This window comes from Centruroides sculpturatus, unplaced genomic scaffold, assembly GCF_000671375.1.
Source record: "Centruroides sculpturatus isolate CEXI.00-Female unplaced genomic scaffold, Cexi_2.0 scaffold1798, whole genome shotgun sequence".
Lineage (NCBI taxonomy): Eukaryota > Metazoa > Arthropoda > Arachnida > Scorpiones > Buthidae > Centruroides > Centruroides sculpturatus.
The window spans coordinates 43,353-65,017 of record NW_019386318.1 but is presented as its reverse complement, the minus strand read 5'-3'; the positions used below and the strand labels follow the sequence as shown (position 1 = coordinate 65,017).

The window sequence follows — 21,665 nt, the reverse complement described above, 5'->3', positions numbered from 1 at the left end:
ACCCTCGGATGTGCGAGGATTCTCCAACGATAGGCGTGTAGGTGTGCTGATCTTTGTAATTATAAATTGTGAATACGTGTGACTACTGTTATTTTCTTTTTTATTTTGCGCACGTTACAAGTTATAAATAAATATAAACAAACAACACTAACCCGATAACATTAAATCTAAATACCAAAATGATTAATTTACTGTGTTTTTGTTATTTCTTAATCCTGTTTTTAGGTATTCGGCCGAATAGCGAATAGTAACCGAATATTCGTTACATCACTAATATTCACCCATCAAATACTTTTTCTGATCAAAATATCATCCGCATCCCGGATAATTAAATCGCAGTTCTACTTACATTCCGATACACGAAATAAAATATCGGCAACGGAGCCGTTTCGCCAAAGGGCGGTTATTTTTTTTCTTTCGGCCTTTCCCTCTGGCGGGCACTAAGAGGACGTTTTTTATCCACCCGCGGCCGGTAGGGCCGGGCCCACCGGGGCGGAGTCCGACCTCTCCGGACGGACCGTCCTCCAAAACCGGGCGGGATTTTTTATCTTTCCCGGGACCCCGGCCACTTTAAACGGCGAGCCGTCCGGCCGGGATACGAATGGCTACCGTAATGGTTATTTTATATTCGGGTGTCCGACGAACGGAGCGGCCACCGTTCGGATAGAAAACGATAGACGACTGGCGTAATTATTTAAAAGCGTCGAAAGCGTTGCCAGCCATTAAAGCGGGTTTAAATCCCGCTACGTCGGAGGGTCGACTTAACGTTACCGCCGAAACCGGACGCCCGGAACTAAAATAGCCCAAATAACGTCCGTGCCGTCGGAAAGCGAAAAAGGCTAAATCCGCCGAGGTGCGGAATAATAGTTTACGCCGAGCGATAAAGATCGGTAGGGGCGTAATCGCGCTCCACCCGCTTTTTATTACTAAAAGTATCGGTTTTTGGCGTAAACGATTATCGGAAAATCCAGACGGAACAAATTTATCGTCGATAGATTTCTCGGCAACGGCGGTCGGCCGAGTTGGCCGTTAACGATTTTATCGTCTTAAATTACGTAATAGTAATAATTATCGTACGTGTAAAAACGATAAGTCGGTAAACGAAACTTTTTCCTTTTTTCCCGCCGCCGTCTGGCAACACCGACTCGAGCCGTCCGTCGCCGTCTTCGCGCGTTTTTACTCGTCCGGGATCTTCGTTTAACGTCGGGGTTTCCGATAATTCGGCATGGATCCCGAGTCGACGGAGGCCTCCGTCCTGCTGGCCGAGGAGAGGAGGCGAAGCGAAAGCCACAAACGCCACTACGGCATCCTGAAGACGGAATATGTCAGGTGCGTTCAAAAATCTCGCTCCCTCCTTCGATTGTCAATAAATTACCGGTTTTCCGTTAGGGCGCGACGCCAGCGAGATTTTCTTTTGCCAGAACTATATCGTCCTTACTTTTCTCGGCCGCTTAGCGGATTTCGAGATCCCGCCGTGGGACCGGAGGAAGGAGCCTTACGCAAATAATTTCTCCAGGTGGCGTCGTCGATCGGACGGACTTTACCTGGCAACATTTCGATATGGCGACTCCTCGACTTCTTTCGCCTTTTAATTCCGACGTAAAAAGTTGATTAATTCGGCGTCCGGCCCTTTTACTTCCTCCGCCAACGACCGCCGGGCTAAGACAGGGTAAAAAGAACGAATTACGAAAGGAAATCGACGCCGCTGGGTTACGTTTTAATAGCGTTTCTATCCATAAAAATATTTCCGGAAACGTATGGGTACGTTCGTAAAGTCGAACGAGTTAAACGCGTTAGTAACGAATCGTTCGAATAGTAGTAGTCTCGCTCAGTGCGCATGCTCTGCGGTGATGACGTTTCGAACGAAACTCTAACGAAGTTCACGGAGGAAAGAGTTAGTTTACTTTAAGAAAATGGCGCCCGACGATAGCGGTGTTTCTAAATCTACTCGAGTATTTAAATTGTGAATTAAAACATGTCCACCCGAAGCAATCTAAGAAAAATATTTCGGATAAGGCTGTACTAGCAACATTCGTATCTTCGATTTTACAAACAGCCGTTTAGTTCTAAACGAATCGTTCGAAAAGTCTAACGAAACGAGAATAACGATGACGTCATTCTCGTTTAACTCGTTCGACTTTACGAACGTGCCCTATATTTATATATATTTACCGCGTCCCGGCCCCACGCGGCGAAAGAAAAAGTATTTTCTGTCCCGACCGTGGCGAAAATAAGTTTTAAGGTTTTTTTTTTACTCTCGAGTCGGGGTGGTCGGAAAAGGCGGAGATTGGCAAAAAAAAAAAACTCGGAGATCAAATTTGACGCGGTTCCCGCGTTTTCCCGGTTACGTATTCGTAAACGTATTCTTAATCGTACCCGCGGCCGTTCCCGGCGCCGCAATGGGAGAGTGTTTGGAGCCAACGAACTTTGGCGTAATAAACGTTGCGTCGCCCTCCGCGAAAATGTCCGAGAACGGTGACGAAACCGTAAGTCTCGCCGATCGAAATCGTTCCGTGTCTTTTAAAACCGTTTTCGAACCGGTCCGAGTTTACTTTCGTCTTCCCGCATGTAATTCCGCCGTCCGCGGACCGGTGGAAAAAATCCGATTAAAAATCGAAACCGGCATCTATAGTAAAGCTTAATTTAAAATGTTACGTACGCGTTTAAATTTTATAAAGGTTTTAGTTTTAACGAAACAAAGGCCACCTAATGTTTACCGTAAAACCGTCCGATTTGTCCTTTATTTTCTCCGAAAGATACCGCGGCCGTAGTTATACCTCTGTTATTAATTGGTATTAGTTAGCTCCGACCGGGAATGGACCGAGTTACAAACCGAGTGGAATCTATAAACGTTTATTTTTCACCTACCGCGACAAATTTTGGGAACTGGTTTAGTTAAATAATAACGTCCTCGACGCGTAATTTAACCGTAAACCGCTATCCACCGGTTTCTTTACGTCGTCCTTCGAGTATTAAGTAAAAAAAAAACCCGAATACCGAGCAAAATGTATTTAAAATTAAGTAAACTCCGATAAATAATCCCGTACGTTAAATGTAACGAATGGCGCGAAATTAAAACGAGTAAATACGAAATGGGATTTAAGATAATTATATCGCGCACCGCGTGTAAAAATTTAAAAGTTGTCGATGGAATAATTATACCGTAGCGATAAACGTTTATTTTTGTATTTTACTGGTTTGTTTGTTACATCTGGAAGCGCTTCGGAATGTAAAGTTGCGGTTACTCGTTTGCCGGAAGAGACCGAATGGCTTTCTTCTTTATTCTAATAAATTTAATACGTCTTTCTCATTAAACAACACTCGTTTCTTCTAAGCAATAATAAAAAATAATACACGTTTATCGACGATAAAAGGAAACGTGCGAAATAAAGGTTTCGATACATTTTAAAAATTTTATTAAATTACGTAAAAATGGTGATAAGATGAATTATCGACTTCTCCCAGTAAAAACAAACGTAAAATAATAAAAAGTCGCCGGTTTCGACGATAATGTTTACGGCTCGGTAATAAAAACCTAAAACGATAAACGACCGTACGATTTGTCTAGCAATTATTTTTTTCCAAAATTCGTGTTTAATACGGTTTCGATGGGCGTCCTTCTATATTTTTACTCGAAATCGTTCGAATTAAGAACGACAGAAATCTGATTTGATAATTTAAAACAATATTTCTCGCGACATTAATTATTCTACTCGTCGAACAAACTTTTTTCTTTGTTATTTCTTCGACCGAACCTTGCGGCGTGTCGTCGTCTCGTTAGCAGTTTTTTTAGAAAGATCGTCTTAGTCGGCGCCATTACTTCTATATTCTTATATTTAAATTTCCGAAATTTCGCGAGAAAGTTTGCTTATAAGGGAGATCGATGCTATTAAATTTTGGTGGTTAAGGGTCGAGGGGCTGGAGAGATAACGGGGGTCGAGTGTATTCCCGCTTAATGACGATTTTACCGGCTATTAGCATTTGCAATTTTTTTATAAAACCCGTTCCTACTCTCAAAATTCGGCTTTAAAAATATAAAATATGTTTTTAATTTAATAAATTATAATAACGGATGGCACCACCAAAATTTTAAATGTTGCCGGGAAAGTCGAGCGACTCGTCGCCGATTTATTTTTCTTCGGTTTTATTATTTGCCATGCATGGGTATAATTCCCCAAATTCTAAGCTCCTAATTTTATCGACTTCTGTTTTAATACGGCAGTCTTTGGTAACTGTTTACAAGTGTGTACTAAATAAAGTTATTCTATCGAGGATTGCTACGCCGTTGACGTCCGGCTAAGTTTCGTATATGTTCGCGTATAAAATTGATACAAATTTTTATTATATAAATTATATAAAGTAATCTTTATAAAATTCGGTCGGAGTTGCTTTTAAGGAAACTCCCTAATTCTTGTTTGTTTGCCGTTTGTCTCGAGTGTCGACTCGCTCCTAAAATGTTTGCGCCACGTCTCGTTAAGTTTGGGTACGGAATGTACCGATTCGAAATACAACGATGGTTTACTGGTTAATATTGACTCCTAATTCGATGACCAAAAACACCACGAAACAAACGCTCGCTTGAAAAGCCAACGTTTTCCTTCGTTTATAAAGAAAATTGTCGGGCCGGAGTGAAAGATGGAACTGCACGATTTTTGAATGGTTCGGAACTTCTGTGCTGCCGCTGCCGATTGGAAGATAAGCCATCGCATCTACGTCGTATATATAATCCGGTAGGAATTAATAACGTAAATCTTGCAATTCCTACAGGATTATATATACGTGTTCGTCTATCGGCAGTGGCGACGTGGAAGTTTCAAACCGTCCGGAAATCGTGGGATTCCGTATTAGAACTCCAGCCTGATGATTTCCTTTACAAACGGATGAAAACATTTGCTTTTCGAGCCAGTGGTTTTTTTTTAAGTTAGGAGTTTTATTAATATACTGATTTTGATTAGTTGATTTATATTGCCTCTAATTTTCCTCGGCTGCAATATAGCCTATGATTTTGTGGATCGTAAAACAAAAACTGCACGCCTATAAACTGGAACTGTATTACTCAAAGAAATAACATCTAAACACAATTTTTCGGCCGCAATTCATTGGCTCTCGTTGGGAACAAATACAAAAAATCAATTGAATATTGTTGCGTTCTAATTTTTTAAAACTTTCAAAAACATGTTCGAATGAGACCGTGATGCGGAGTTTACGTCATAAATAAAATGAGCAATTTTTTTACAATGTATAATGTTAAAAATGAAATTATTAATAAAATTAAATTTTATGGCAGTCTAAATAATATTTCCAGGCTTGTGTTACTGGAATGTAGTCTGTGTTGATGCGATTTATGTTCTTGTCGGCTCTGTAAATCTCTAAGGCCTCCGTCGATCTCGTGTCCTGTCGGTCGGAGACCCCGCGCACGAGGGTGGTCTCGTCCCGACGGGGAGAAACCCCCGGTTCGGTGGCGTAACGGGCCCGAGCGGTATTAACGTTTTCCTTTGTTACGTCGTATCCGTGTTTGCGTAACCTGGCTCGAAGAGGTCCGTATTTGGATCCGATGTATATCTTCTAACTGTCGTAAGACGAGTTCGCAAAGATTCCCAAAATGTAGGTGCGCGAGCTCCAATATCTGGGAATGGAAAGTCTGAGCATTAGGGGTAGTGCTGAGAAAAAGTTCTTAAAGCGCAAAAACATGGCTCTAAACGAATGAAGGGAAACGTGAATACAAAATCAAACATTTCCATTTAAATTAATATTCAAAAGTTTGGAGAGAAGTGCGCGAATTGGAGACCGCACGGTTTCCAATTCGCACACTTCTAACCACCAGCTTAATACATATACCTATACAGGTATATGTGCTAAGCTGATGGTTTACGAGTGATGGATCCATTTTTCTAATAAGAATGTTGGGGATCTGGGTTTATTGATTGTGCGGCATAATTGTCTATCGGGTTTGTGTGTTTTAGCAAAAGCAAAAAGACTGGGATTTTGGGGGAGCTAACTGTTGTATGCCGAAGGTCTAATGCCTCTGCTAGACCAGTGTGTGTAAACTTACCAAAATGACTTTGTAGTTTCGTTATATAAGAGGCGTCAGAGAGCTGACATTGTGTGTCTACTGTATATTGTTGTAATAGATCGACATAAGTGGCCCTATTTGTGATTACAATTGCTTTGCTTTTATCAGCCTTCACCAATGTGATGTCGTTGGATCTGAGCCAACTTTTACTGAACTTGGATGTGATGTAGTTTCAGAATTTATAAACTTCAGACTCCAGTATGTGTTCTTCAATTGCAAATAGGAGAAAACACAGCATTTCAAACACTAAAGACAGTACAGATGATGCAAGAGCATCAGGCTTTTACCATATCCCATTACAAGATGGATGGTTTAACAGGAGACTGATGTTTGTTTTTCAAGGATTGGTTATTGTAGTTTCACGGTATTGAATTTGCTTCTTTTAAAGGTACTTATTATTGATTTTTATTTGTTAAAGTTATTGTACTTGTTTTTTTGTTTTCAAAGAATTAATACATTGTCCATGTATTGAATATGATTATAATGTCATAATAGGCTAAGTAAACACTGTCAGATGGCATTAAAATTTTTTATAAAAACTCCAAGAAAATTGGTTCTCTAATCTTGGAATTGTGTTTAGTCATCATCTCATCCTTGGAAGCTAAAGCTGCCATCAACAGAACCGTTTGTTTGTTATCTTTACACACTGCTTCAAATTAGATGTGACTTTGTACCCTCTGTTCCTTGCTTTGATACAGTCATGCTTGCTAATGCCCTCCTCTTCAAAAAAGGCTTTGCCGTAAAACATATTCAGATATATGGTAGACACTCTCGTCCATCATTGAGCACGATTACTTTTACTTTAATGGTACTTACAAAAGTAAGGGGTCCCAATGGGCTCCCTCTATCTGCTGTTTTGGCAGAATTAATTATAAGAGATGCGAAGTTTAAAGTATTTACTTTACTTTTCCACTCACTATCTGCACCTGCTTCTATGTTTGTATTATGTAGCTGACATCCTTGTTGCATGGGAGGGTATAAACCAGGAGCTTACACACTTTGTACACCATTTATCTGCCATCTATTTCTTAATTTCCTTCTTGACAGAAGAGGAGATGGATTCAAAAATATCATTTTAAGATCTGCACATACATAGGTTCTTTGTGGAGCTTTTTTATTTACAAGCTCCACAATTATTATACTGCAAGTTTAATGATATTCTTCATTCTATTTTGGCAGCATATTTTCAGCCTTCATGTTTCATCAACTTAGTCATTTCCATTCACATTAGAAGAGCCTTTTTACTTCCATCAACATACAAGTTTGTTGAACTCAAGTTACGTGACATTTTTGTGGCCGTACAATAGGCAGGGTATTCATCTGCTAAGTTTTACTATGTTCTTATCAGGATTAAAAGTTTACTATTCTGGCCCACTACCCTACATTCTAAAAAACAGTTGATATGGGTGCAGTCACCAATTTCATATCTTTGTCCCCTTTCCATATGCATTTGTCGCATCTTCAAAAAACACGACCTTCTCCTGCCTCTCTCCTCAAAGCCAACTTTATGCAGGCTTCTCTGTAATGATAGTAACAGGCTCTCCCTTCTTGAGAAATCTGGTGTTTATGCTGTATCTCTTTTTCACTTGATAATGGGAGAAAACACATGGTATGTCAATACAGTGGCCATAATGCTGGTAAGTTCATTTAGCAGAGCATCAACAAAATATTTCCAAAATGTAGATGCTCCACAGAGCTGACCAAAGAAGTCAGAGTCCAATTTCAACCCTTTGTGGACTCAAACCACCCTCTTCAAGTGTTGTGCCTATTGTGGGGTATTATTTACTTGGGAAGCCAAAGCTCCTCCATGCAATACACCCATGCTTGAGCTTCCTAACTTGTGAATCACACTTTTTAAACTTTTCAATCATGAAGCCATACTACCCTAGTCGTCTGTATTATAATGCTTCACGGACTTGCAGCATAAAAATGTTTTGATGGTTCCATTGTCCTTTTGTTTCAAATTTTTGTTTTTGTACTCCATTGTGAATTTTAAATGTTTAAATGTTGAGAATTTTATACTGTAGTGATGTTCCATTCCAAATTTGAGATTATCATTAGTTTGATGTTGATTTTGTATCATTGAAAGTACTTGCAGTATAAAAAGGATTTATAATTCAATTACTAAACTGACAATGTTTACTTTGTCTATTATTATATTATGTTTGGCATGGAGTTTAACATACTGTATGATTATAATGTCATTTTCTAGATTATAGGTGTCTCAATAAAATTTGGGCAGAGTTTCACAAATTTGCCTGCTACAGACAACTCTATTGATGTATTTCTTGGTTTGTTTGTAAATACAGACTTCAAATTTAAAATATTAATAGTAGACAATAGTATAAATGAAGGTTTGTATTAATTTCAAGTGATCATCTGGATCGTATAAGGCTATATTATGGCTACATTATACCAATCAGATTGATATTAATCAAGAATTGGGTTATTCAATGTTTATACTTGAGGCTAATATTATTTTGCCCTGGTTCTTAAGAACTTTGTATGATAGATTTAATGTGAAGCTATATATTGATTTGTTTTTTTTTTTTCTTCCTATTTTGTCTGTTTTAGTTTGTTTATGGTTATCTTTTTTTATATTTTAACAAATGAGAAAGATTTATAAACTTAAAATTTATAATTTAAAATTGTAGGTTAAAAGTTGTTCTAATTGTTCTTTCAGTACATAAAATCAAATGCTTTAATATTTCAAGTTCCAGATGTTTGGAAATTTGAATGTTGGTTATTGTTTTGATAGTTTCATTGTGCCTTTTGTTTCAAATTTTTATGTTTTTGTACTCCACTGTGAATTTTGGAAGTTGTATGTTAAGATGAGTGGAATAGATTCAAAAATGTTTAATGCTATAAATAAAAATTACTTCTTTATCATAATAGCATTTGAGATGTTATAACATAACATGGTGTTTTAGCTTGAAGATGACATATTTGTTCTATAACTAAAAAGTTCTGCTAAGATGAAAATAAAACAAAATTGCTTTAATAGAGGAAAACAACTAAGAACACAAAGTCCAAGTTTTTTGAAACATTTATTGTCAGACACGCTCGTGCATAAAATGTACATACGGACCAATACGTCATGTTACAAGAAAGAATGCTTAATTAAAGAAAAATTTTAAATAAACTTAAAATAAAAACATGATAATGCCTGCTACAATTTCTACATGACATAAAATTATTTGCAAGCCATTTCTAAGGCTTGGCTAATGAGTCTGAATCTCTGTAGATAATATTAGGTTGTTTGGAAAGTAATTTCGTTTTTTTACCACTAGACAGATTAGTTGTATTTTTCCCTCCATTTTCATTCTAAACCATATTATCATTATATATTTTGACAGCTAGCATTTTAAGGCTTATTTGTAAAAAATTTTGTTTGATTCTGTGCAATTGTTTATTTTTTGCATCCCATCAAATATGGAAGATTGAAAGCAGCATTTTTGGCAAATCAAAATGCTGTTCAAGCGAGAAAAAAATTGTGGTACATGTATGGAGATGATGTGTTGAGAGAAAGACAGTGCCAAAACTGGTTTACAAAATTTCGTTCTGGCAATTTCAATATTGAAGATGCACCACATTCTGGATGGCCAGTTGAAGCCAACGAAAAGAAAATGAAAGTACCGATTGAAGCAAACTGCTGAATAACAACACGTGAAAAATTGTCAAATTGAACCGTTTATGATTACTTGAAACAAATTGGTTTTGTTTCAAAGCTTGATATATGGGTTTCAAATGTTCTTAGAGAGATTGGTGGGATTTTAAGGAAATTTTTTCTTTTGGAGCTTTTACCAGACAATTTAACAATTGATTCGAAAGTGTACTGCCATCAAGTAAACAAATTGAGTAATATCATCAAACAGAAAAGCCGGCCAGAATTGATCAACAAAACAGGTATAGTGTTTTACCACGATAATGTCAAATTTCACACAAGTTTGGTAACTCGTCAGAAACTGTTATAACTTAGATGGGACGTGCCGTCGCACTGACCATATTCGCCAGATCGAGCATGCTCGGATTATTACTTGTTCCGGTCTATACAAATTTTTTTTTAACTGTAAAACATTTACTTGAAATGACAATGTCAAAGATCACTTGGATCGGTTTTTTGTAAGCAACGATCAAAACTTTTATGAATGTGAAATCATGCTACTACCAGAAACGATGACAACAAGTATTTGACCAAAATGATCAATATATAATTCAATAAAATATTTATTTATTATAAAAATATTGTTTTTTTTTCCATGGAGAAAAAACAAAATTACTTTCCGAACAACCCAATAGCATTGTTTTTTAAACTTTTTTTGATAAATCTGTATTACTTTTGCTGTGTTGTGGTTCTTTGCTTTTAAGACTTCTGGCAACTTTACATGTTTCCATGAGACACTTAACTTCTCTGAAGCAAAGCATCCAATATAGAAACTATCTCAAAAAAATTATTATTTCAGTAACCCAATAGTGCTGTTTTTTCCCTTTCTTATCAGAACAACTTCTGTATGTTATAATTCTCTTTTTATTCCTAAGTACCTTTAAGAAAATGCATTTCGGACTCATACCGTCCCTCTTCAGTTCTTATATAGTCGTTACGTATTAAAATTTGGTGCACAAACCAAATTATTAAATACACATTTGACTTTCAAATCTTCAAACACATTATTAAAATCAACAAGACATATACATACCATAAGATAAGCACACATTTAAAGTATAAACAAAACACAAAATGAAGAACTTTTATCTCACTTTTACAGGATACTTAAGCATTATTCTTGTTGAATAATGTTTAAGTTGACAGATTTGCACCATATTTTGCATAGTTACTCTGTTACCCTGTAGGGAGACATATGCTATCCTATAAGGAGGATGATTCAACCCCTCCCCGAGTTCCCGGATAATGCTGGGCATTCTTTGCTAGTAGTTTATAAACAACAATTGGGAGTAATAATGGATTTTCCATTAGCCAGCGTTTTGACAGAAATCAGTGAGAATAGCAGAGGAAACCACTCTCAAAGGCTTTAAAAACCCTATCAGGAGACACAAACAATAAGTTAAATAACATTTTGATAGTTTGGATAGGAGAGAGAGTCAAAATCTTAAACTTGTTTTTGAAACTTAAATTAGAACAATATAGACAATATTCGGTTGATTTCTTTTATACATTAATGTCAAAGTCATGATGGTTAGACAATTTCCACTTATAGAATTCCTCAGAAGCTACAAAAGCTTTATTTATAGTGACATTTCCTTTGAAGGAATGTATACTGTCTGAAAGTCAAATATCAGGAAGTCAAGCACATTGCCTGTATTTTATACCTTGTTGTTTTAATGATTTTGTAAATTATACATTTTTTTGTATTAATAGTTGGGTATTCATTATGATTTAATTATTTAATTTATTTCTTTAACAGTAGCTAGTAATTTTGTAAATTATAATGGATTACAATGTATTTAATGGAATATTTTTATACATTTCAAAATTATATTATGTGTATAATATATTTTTAAATATCTACATCAAAATAACACTGGGTTGAAATCATCCACATATCTTAAACCTGTTACCAGTGTGTATGTGCAAAAAAGGAAAAAACAAAAAAGCAGTACTTCACAAATGTATTTGAACCAATTAGAGGTTCTTCTTCAGGTGAAATCGCAAATTTCTGATAGAATACAAACAAATACGAACATGATGATTCAAAAGTTCATTCAAATTCGTGCTTCGTGCAGAACATCGTACTAGGCATGCACTCTCTTGCTGGTAGCATCCATTGAGATTTACAGGTTGCTGTCCATTAGTGCCTGCCACACTACCAACAGGGTCAATTAGTCCTTGTGGTTGATACATGTGTCGATGAGGCTAGATCTATAAATACAAATGGCCTCTAACCCCCTTAAATGTTCTATGCATGGTGAGGTGAGGATGACCCTTCCTCACCTCACCATTCAAATGACGCTTCTATGTCCGTATCACTGGTGTAAATGGCAAGAGTAGTGGTGTTCCTCATGTGATGTATATCGGCAAGGTGCTCTTTCAGTCTAACTCCCAAGGAGTGTTTAGTGGCATCAATGTAGATGAGGTTTCTTTCCCATCTGTGATCCCTAAGTGGGATGCTGTAAACGCCAAGGAGGCTGCTCCAGTTGGGTTAATCCTTTCCGTTACGAAGGATGTCAAATACTGTTGGACACCGGTATGTGATACGAATGCGGCCCTTCTTGGAAATCTCATTATATAGTGATTTAAAGTATGGGTTGAATGTGACCAGAATCCTTTCTTCATCCTCAAATCAGTTTTCTCCACGGGAGTTGACTTGGGCTGCGTGTTGTGAGTGGTGGAATCTGTCGATAAATTTATGGGTGAACCTGGAGTACCCATGGTTAGTGGTTATGCGCTGTATATGCACCAGTTGAATGGTAAGATCTTGTTGAGTGGACGAGTGAGTGAAAGTACTCCTAATTGAGGCGTTGTATGCTGCAGTCTTATACTGTGGTGGGTCACATGACCCCACCGGTATGTACATGGAGTCCGATCCCGATTTACAGTGCACTGCAGTGTGGATGGCTGATTATTAATATTAATGTCGAGGAAGTGAACCTCTGTTAACAACAATCCATATGGCTTGACCCTGGAAATCGAACAAGCAAACCCCACGGAGGTCCACTTCCTCAACATGGCCAGATTGTCGTTAAGAAGTATATTTGGAAGTGATGAAATGTCTGAAAGAAGTAGTGAGATGAAAATGGTCCAATTTTTGGAAAAAGAAGAAACAGATACTTCATCACTACAATGCACCAGCAAATTTGTCATTGTTGGTTCACAAGTTTATTATAAGACAGGAGACAACACTCATCCACTAACCTGCCTACTCTCCAGATTTTGCACTAGTGGACTTTTTTTTTCTCTCCAAAGTCTAAAACCTCACCAAAACATTGTTTTAAGTCTGTTGATAATATGATAGCTTAAAATAGTTAGTATAGTATATGTAGAAAACTAACTAATGTTTTTGATCTTTCTCTTTCTTCAGATCTTCCTCAGGTCTAGTTTTTCTTAGAAAAGTATGAATCTAAAATGAACTTAATTACAGGTTTTAAATGCCAATCTAAAACAAGAAACCTTTCTAGATGACCATAAAGCACAGTATATTTTTCTACTGGATGACAATGGACAAATTTAACAGATCTTAACTTTCCTACAAAGCATAAATCTGGACTCCATGCTATAGATTACCATTGTAAATAGTTAGACTATCCTACTGTACCTTGTCATGCTATGGTACTCTTGATCTACTAAGACCCTTGTATCAAAAACCCACAAACATCATTATTATTATTCTCTGCTCGTGTGTTACTGACTTATTTGTTATTTTTATAATACAGTATAAATCTGTACATTAAATATTATTTTGAAACTTAATTTTAATTTTTCTGCTAGCTTTTATTAATTAAACAATAATCAAATTAAAAGTTTTTAGATAAGATGTAAATTTTATTTTCTAATTTTATTTATATTCCTTTCAGGTAATGAAAATAAAGACAGAACAATTACTTATTGAGTCATTCAGCAAATGCATTGTTTTTTGTAAATAACAGTAAAGCAGAGGAATACCAGAAATTAAATTTTGAATTAGCCAGAATGGCCGATATTAGAAGACTTCAAGAAATTTAAGAATTAGTCATCAATAATATGGTAATTCTACAAATTATAAAGGGAATATAAAGAACTATTATTTGATGAAAATATACAAATCTTCATTCATTTAACATGTAAAAATTATTTAACAATTAAATGAAAACACTTTTTATTTATGAGTTAATATTCTAATGGATAAAATTTATTGATAATATGTTGATTTCATGATGATTTAAAGCTTTTGAAAAATCTCTTTACTTTCATGGCTTGTTATATACATAACATCGAAAAGTATTGGAACTGTGTCAAATTTGGCACTCTGGGATTTTGCAAACTCCACATTTTGAGACTCCTAAACAAAAAAATATATCAAATAATGGAAAAAAGTTTCATGTGCATGTTCATTTAACATAGTGTGTTTTTAATTTAAAAATTGCTGTTTGAATTTTGTATAATCTTTCTATGCTTGAAGATGACATTTTGAAATGTCGAAAGTATTTTTGTGTGTATTTATAATCCATCAAGTAAATAAATTTAAGGATGAAAGACAGTAAAGTTTCTTCAATATACTATATTTGGTATTGTTTATGTGTAAATTTCAGATTTTGCATTTAAAATTTTTTTATAAAATTCATCTCTACGTTCAAAATTAAGCTTTTTGCCATTTTATAATAATAATAATATAAAAGTTATTTTTTAACAAAATCTCACAACAGATGGTACCACAGATAGTTTTAATTTTATGCTAATATATCGTAGAAGATTATTTACTGGGAAAGTTATGCAACTCATTGCTGAATCATTTTTTATACCATTTTCTCTTAGTTTGAGAATAAAACTTCTTTTTAAAATATATTTTTGATAAAATTTGTACATCATATTGGATAATGCACATTTACTGAGTAAGTCCTATAATTCAAAAAATTAATCTCATTCTATGTGTAAGAAAAATTGTAACAATTTAAAAATGCAATACAGTATTTAACTAATTAATTAATTAAGAGAAGCCATTTTAGTTTTGTATACACTTTGAAAATGACATTACTATTATTTGAGTTTCTTAAATACTACTAAAGGAATAAAATTATTAATAATTTCCAAAGAAAAAATCCTTTCTAACAAATAAAGATGGAAGTATTTTAGTGCACAAGAAATAAAAAATATAAGACGACATTCAAATATTACATTAGCATAATTTTAATTGTATTTGATTTTGTTTCTTTCCATGTAAGAATTGTGAGTATTTTGTCAGTCTGTAAATTACATACAATTGTGTTTATTTACCATTCAGTGCATATTACAGTAATGGAATAAAATAGATACTCATTTTTCGTAAGATAGGATGATTTGAAAAGGACTTTACAGCTTTAAATGCATATAGAATTTTAATCAGAAGACTTAGAAGGGGTTGAGGTGTTAATTTATACCATATAAAAGTGAATTATTGTCTGTATGGTGTTAAAAATGAAAACTGAGTTCAAACATATTTACAAGTACTTTCGATGATAAAATGATCATCATCTTCAGGAAAAGCAGAAACAGAATAGAATAAATAGTTTTTAAATTTACAACATATTATGAACATAAATTTAGAACATAGTATTATGTTCTAAATTTTCATTTATAGATATATCTGTTTTTTGAACTTAATTTTCATCTTTTAATATCATAAATATAATATTTTACTTCTATTTTATTTGTTTTGGTGTGTGCCTAGATGTATTACATTTAAATTTATAGCAAAACACAATTGCATTTTGTTGTATGTTTGTTGTAACAAATTATATTTCTTGGCAAGGATAAGGTTTGCTGAGTACTTTATGATATTATGATATTGTTGTATGTTCTTTGGAACTTAGCGTAAAGTTGCTATTGAGAACAAATCATACAGGAACACTCCTTTTGATGGAAAAAGTAGATTTATTTTCTATAATTTATAACAGATATGATAATTTTATCACTTTTAAAAATAGATTACATGTGATGTTGGAAAAGTCATCAATTTCTATTCCAGCACACCTCTCAAGTTTTTTCTTTTGAGGTTTAAAAAGATCTAGTGTTTATTTCCCTTTTGTCTGAAAATATTGCCAATATCAAAATTCAAATCATCATCAGTTACCAAAACAAGAAGAGATATACCACTTTAAGTTTTGAAAGAAATTGAATTTTGGCAGGATGTTTGTTGTATCATTAATAGTACTCCCATTTAACTAAAATGACTATTTGAAATAAAAGTTGATTGATTATGCTATAAATTAACACCTCAACTGATTCTTTAAGTCTTCCAATTAAAATTCTACATGCTTTAAAGTTTTCAAGACCTTTTGAATCAGCCTGTATAATTTAAGTATAATAATAACTAGCTTTGATGACAAAATAAAATAATATAAATTGGAAAAACGAAAATTTATTACTAAATATATTCTGCAATGGTTTTAATTAATTTAAATTTATTTTTGAAATTTTATAAATATTAAATAAATTAAAAAAGTTGTAAAACTCATGTCCATTTTTTTTAAACTGGTTTTTTATAGCTTCAGTCATCCATGCTTTCTCCTCCTTATCTCTTCCAATCCCCTTTCCAACCCCCTTATCTCTTCCAATCCCCTTCCAATAGTCCTAATTTCTCTTCATATATGCAAACCATCTTAACCTACTTTCCTGCATCTTCTTAATTATAGGATCAACTTTCATTGTTCCTCTTATGTAATAATCTTAATTTTGTCCTTCATCACACCATACATTCATCTCGACATTCTCATCTCCTCTGTTTCCGACACCTTTTCCAGGGCTCTTCTGGAAATTGTACTCTCAAATTAAAAAGTTAGAAGTTAAAAATGTTGAAATTTTACAATTTTAACATTTTAAGAACTATTTACTTTCATCTTTGCTGCTTCACCATTAATCTATTTTCAGTATATTTAATGTTAAATTTGTGTCTAGATTATTTAACATAAGGATTTATTTATAAGGATATTTCCAAAAATATCCATTAAGAGATATAAGAGGAAAGACCTTTTCTCTTTATCTAAATTTCAGTTAACAATTTGACATGTTTAACATTAGAATCATTCTTGTCAATTTGATCCTTCTGGAGAGTTAAATATTGTATTTTCTTCATTTTTGAAATCTTTGTATCATTTCATTGCAGCCAATTCTTTAAACAGATCATCGTCATATTTAAGAGATTTGCTGAAACAACCAAATTTCATTCCTCCCAACATTTTTCCTCAAGCAGTAGGAAGGAAGGGTAAATACATAATTTTTTCTATTTTCTTAGGAGGTTTATTTTTTTCACATTTTAGTATCTTTGTTATAAGAATTATTGGAAAAATCCTTATAAAGATACCAAGATGTCAAAAAAAATTAAATCTTTTAAGAAAATAGAAAAAAACATTAATTTTAGTTAACAGAAATACTTTAAAAATGCAAATGAATTTAGATTAGTTTAATGCAAAATACACTATTTCAAATAAGGAATTAAGTAGATTGATTTAAAGTTGAAAATGCATTTTACAGTCAAGGCATCAAGCTGTGGAGGTTGTGAAATTTACAAGTTTCTCAGATTTGTTAAACATTATTATTATAATTTGTAAAAATAAACTTACTTATTGTTTTGTGTTGAGATAACCATCAAGTAGAATGAATGAATGCACAGTAGAATAAACAGTTGGTGCTTTTGATACAAATATTGGGTTGTTCAGAAAGTAATTTCGTTCTTTTTTACCACTAGACAGATTAGTCGTATTTTTCCTGCCATTTTCATTCTAAACCATATTATCATTATATATTTTGACAGCTGGCATTATAAGGCTTATTTGTAAAAAATTTTGTTTGGTTTTGTGCAATTGTTTATTTTTTGTGTCCCATCAAATATGGAAGATCGAAAGCAACATTTTTGGCATATTTTGCTCATTTATTGGAAGCTGGACCAAATTGGATCTTTCAACAAGACAATGCCCCTGTTCATGCCTCTAAATCAACAAAAATGTGGTTTAAACGTGAAAATATTAATCTGATGACATGGCCTGCTAGAAGCCTTGACCTGAATCCGATGAAAAATCTTTGGGGAATGATGGTTCGTACAGTTTATGCCAATGGAAAGCAGTTTTCCACAATTCATGATTTGAAGGAAGCAATTTCAGATGCTTGGGATAAACTTAAGATCGAATTCCTTCAGAATCTAATTGAAACAATGCCTAATTGAATATTTAATGTAATTAAGTTAAATGGTGATTACATTGGCCATTAAATTGTAAGAAAACTTTGCAATTTGAAACCTGCCCGGATAAATATGTAACAGTTTTTTTGTACAAAATTTTCAAAAATATTATTTTCAGTGACAAAATGTTAATGTTTGATTAAAATTCTTATTTTGCAGTGTGGAAACATGTAAATCCATGTTATTTTTAATAAAACATTTGTCANTTGGCTTTAATTTGAGTATGTTTTTCGCGTTGGAACGAATTATTTGGTTTTACATGTAATCGTATGGGAAAAGATGATCCACCTTACGACATTTTCATGATACGATCTCAGTTTCGGAACGGATTAATTTCGTATCCTGAGGTACCACTGTATATATATATAAAGTTTTATGTATCTTCACATTTTTTAAGCATTTTTTTAATATATTCAAAAATTTGACTTGATCTTCTTCGTACCAAATAAGTGATCATAAAATTTTCTTTCATTTTCAATATTTCAATAATTCTTGAATGTCCCATCATAATAGCTGAAATAATTGAAACCAAAAAGAATTTTGGGAAATGCAGTCTTCTTCTTAACTTTTTCCCTTGTTCATATAAGGTAAACATTTCCATCTTTAATCTGTCTTCTCCATTTCTCTCTATCCAGGACGTTTTCTCTCCCAAATTCTCTGCCACCTTGTCTCTCCATTTTAGTTTCAGTTAATGTTTTGAAAAACTGGGTTTTTGAAGAAATTTATACAGGGCGGGGCAGAAAGGACAGACATTTTTGAAATGGCTAGAATTCAACACCAGGTAGAGTGACAGATTTGTAGCAGGTAGCATGAAAGTAGTGAGGTCTTAGCATTGTCTTTTCGGTTGAAGGCATGGAGCCGTGGACGATAGAACAGCGTGTGTTTGTGTACAACTGAGGAAACAGTCGTACGCAAAGGGGATCATTCAGTCATATACATCTGATGGGAATAGGCTTCTACATCCTTACATATGATGGAAACATATTCCCATCAGATGTATGTGGTTTTAATAGGATGGGGAAACAGCTCATGTAGCTAGAACATTAATTGACGTTATTCGTCGTCTCTTCCCTGGTCGCCTCATTTCCAGGTTCGGTGACATTCATTGGCCTCCTCGTTTGCTTGACCATCCATGTGCAATTATTTCTTGTGGGGACACTTCGAGGCATGTGTATATGAGCATAACCCCGTTCTTTGCAAGAATTGAAGGAAGCTATTCGTGTGGAAGTCGCCAAAATTGCTTCCAGAAATGCATCACTGATAACAGACACCACATAGGAGATGTTGTTTTCTACACTTGGTTCTGTAAAATGCTATTTCATTACAAACTCAAATCTTCCAACAAATATCTTTTGTAGTAACAATTACAGATGTGATTTTTTTTTTTTTTAAATGTCTGTCCTTTTTGCCCCACCCTGTATAATTTGAAAACCAGATTTTTCCAACTAAAAAAACTAGTTTTTAGTCTAGGTTCAAAAATTGTTTTTTTAGTTGGAAAACTGGTTTTAAAAAATAGATGTTTTTAATCAAATTAATTAACATTTTGACACAAAATCATCTCTGGCATAAAATGAGAATGTTGTTAAATACTGAGTTTCATAAAACTAACTACAAAAACAAAAAATCCCACTACGCTCAAAAAGCATTCATTCTCCCTACAGTAGAGAGAAATCTTGCAGCAACAGAAAAACATCTGGCAATACTGGTGATGGAGTGTGACATTTGTTTTCACTTCCAAGTTAGTCTAGTTTTTCAGTTAGTTGTAGCTTGTATAGTGTTGTTACACTGTTTTTGATTTTACTAACTAAAAGAAGTATAAGTAAATTTATATCAGTGTTTATTCTACTAATATTTTTTAATTTTTAAAGCTGTTAAAAATATCTAAAATATTTTAATTTTTAGACCGAAATGAGTTCTTCAAATAAGTGAGTTTGGAATCATTTCAAAGAGGTTCAAAAAGACAAGGTGTGCCATAATTATTGTTGTAAAATGTTGAGCTGCAAAGGATCATCTTCAAGCAACCTCCATAATCATCTGAAAGCAGTCCATAAAATAATAATTGATAAGAACGAGAATTAATCAATAAACAAGAAACATTTGATCCCAGTCCATATTCTTCCTGTCCATAAAAACAAACTAATATTTTTAATTTTGCAAAAAGGAATTGTTTAGAAAAAATTGTTTCAAAACTTGCTGCCATGGATGGATTGTCCATTAATAGCATTACGACATGCTTGTTCATAGAGAATCTTTGTAACAATGGGGATATACCACAAACCTCCCTCTCAAGTAATGGATCTTATTTATACATTTTATGAAACTAAAAGAATTGGATTGTGTGAAGAACAATGGAAAAAATTTTCTATAACTTTAGATGAATGGACTAACCAGAAATCGCAGATATTTGAATATCAATGTACACTATTTTGAAAAAGGTTTTAATTTAGGATTCGTTTTGATAGCTAGTACTTGTGACTCTAAGGATTTCTGAGAGGGCTACAAATTTTTAACTTATGTAGCAATCAATATAGTTGCTGCAACAAATAATAGTGTTGCTGTTATTAAAAAATTTGGCCAAATATCATTTATAATTAATGAGAATAGAGAATATGTGAATAGCACAGTTGATTAACTGTGCTATTCTCATGCCATACATTTAGCAGTTACTGATGTATTATATAAAAATTAAAAAACCTGCTGAAAGTGATGTAAATGTTACAATTGAGGAATCAAAAATGATAAATCAGAGGATGACTATGACAAATTAAGTTCTGTTGATCTGGATGATCGTAGATTACTTGTGTTGTCAGACAATTATAACCAATCAATTTCCCAAATCAGAAAAATTTCAAATTTTTTAGAAAATCTCGTGTAAGAAATAGCATTCTCCAGAATTATGTAAAACAGAAAAACGGGGAAGGAATTAACTGCCAAACAAGATGGAATAGTTTAGAGGCCATGATAGAAAGATTTGTACACTTAAAAGAATTGTTGTTTTAGCTCTGAATGAAGCAGTGTGTTGTAAAATTGTAGAGCTCCTTAAAGTTTTAGGATCAGCGATACATTTAGCAGTTGAGGCCTTAGGATGACAAGTACAAATTTATTAACAAGTGAAGGCATATTTGAATTTCTGTTATGTGAATTAAAGAATTTGAAAACTGAAATTAGTTCCAAGCAGGGGTGAATCCTGACCAAAAGTTTTGGGCATGCTGAAAGATGATTATAATAAGAATAATAGGTATATGAGCCATTAATTTTGAATGTGGGACAAGTCCATTTTTTTAAAAAATGGAGATAATGGTAGTTATAGATAAAACTTGTTATGATCTTTTTATGGGTAAACAATTTATAGTTAAAAAAAATTCAGATTCTAGTATTTGGGAGATGGAAGTTTAAGCTCTTAACAGTATTGAAAATATGTTTATTTTGAAAGTGGTGCAAGTCCATCTTAGATTGAAATTATTTTTGACCGAATATATTACGGCAAAATTTAGCTCCGGTTGCTGTATGGTGAAGCAATGTGGCCGTTTGACATCATTTCTGAAATCTAGGGTGTTTCTATCTATCTATCTTTGATATTGAAAGTCGGTGGTTGTACAATATTTCATTAAGAACAAAAAGTATATCTTAATTTTGTGTTTCGATAATAATAGGTTTACTTCCAACACCGAGAAATATAAGCGGAATATGTATGTATTGAATCAAGGCTTCCACAATTTTCATAATGA

General features: G+C 33.8%; 1 protein-coding gene across 5 annotated transcripts in view; it reads left to right on the top strand.

Moving 5' to 3' along the window:
• The first annotated feature begins 207 nt into the window (after positions 1-207).
• The window catches only part of LOC111614531 (RB1-inducible coiled-coil protein 1-like), a 30,456-nt gene continuing 8,998 nt past the window's right edge, over positions 208-21,665 (top strand). The window contains exons 1-2 of one of the 5 annotated variants that reach the window (XR_002754949.1): positions 208-1,329; positions 13,676-13,772. Coding sequence is in view for 1 of the 5 variants with exons in the window: in XM_023355904.1 (XP_023211672.1) it covers positions 1,226-1,329 (104 nt within the window). In the remaining 4 variants the exon portion in view is untranslated. Of the gene's footprint in view, positions 1,330-1,662; positions 1,762-1,911; positions 6,462-13,603; positions 13,773-21,665 lie in introns of those variants that run through there. The other 4 variants (XR_002754946.1, XR_002754948.1, XR_002754947.1 and 1 more) reach the window with 4 other exon arrangements.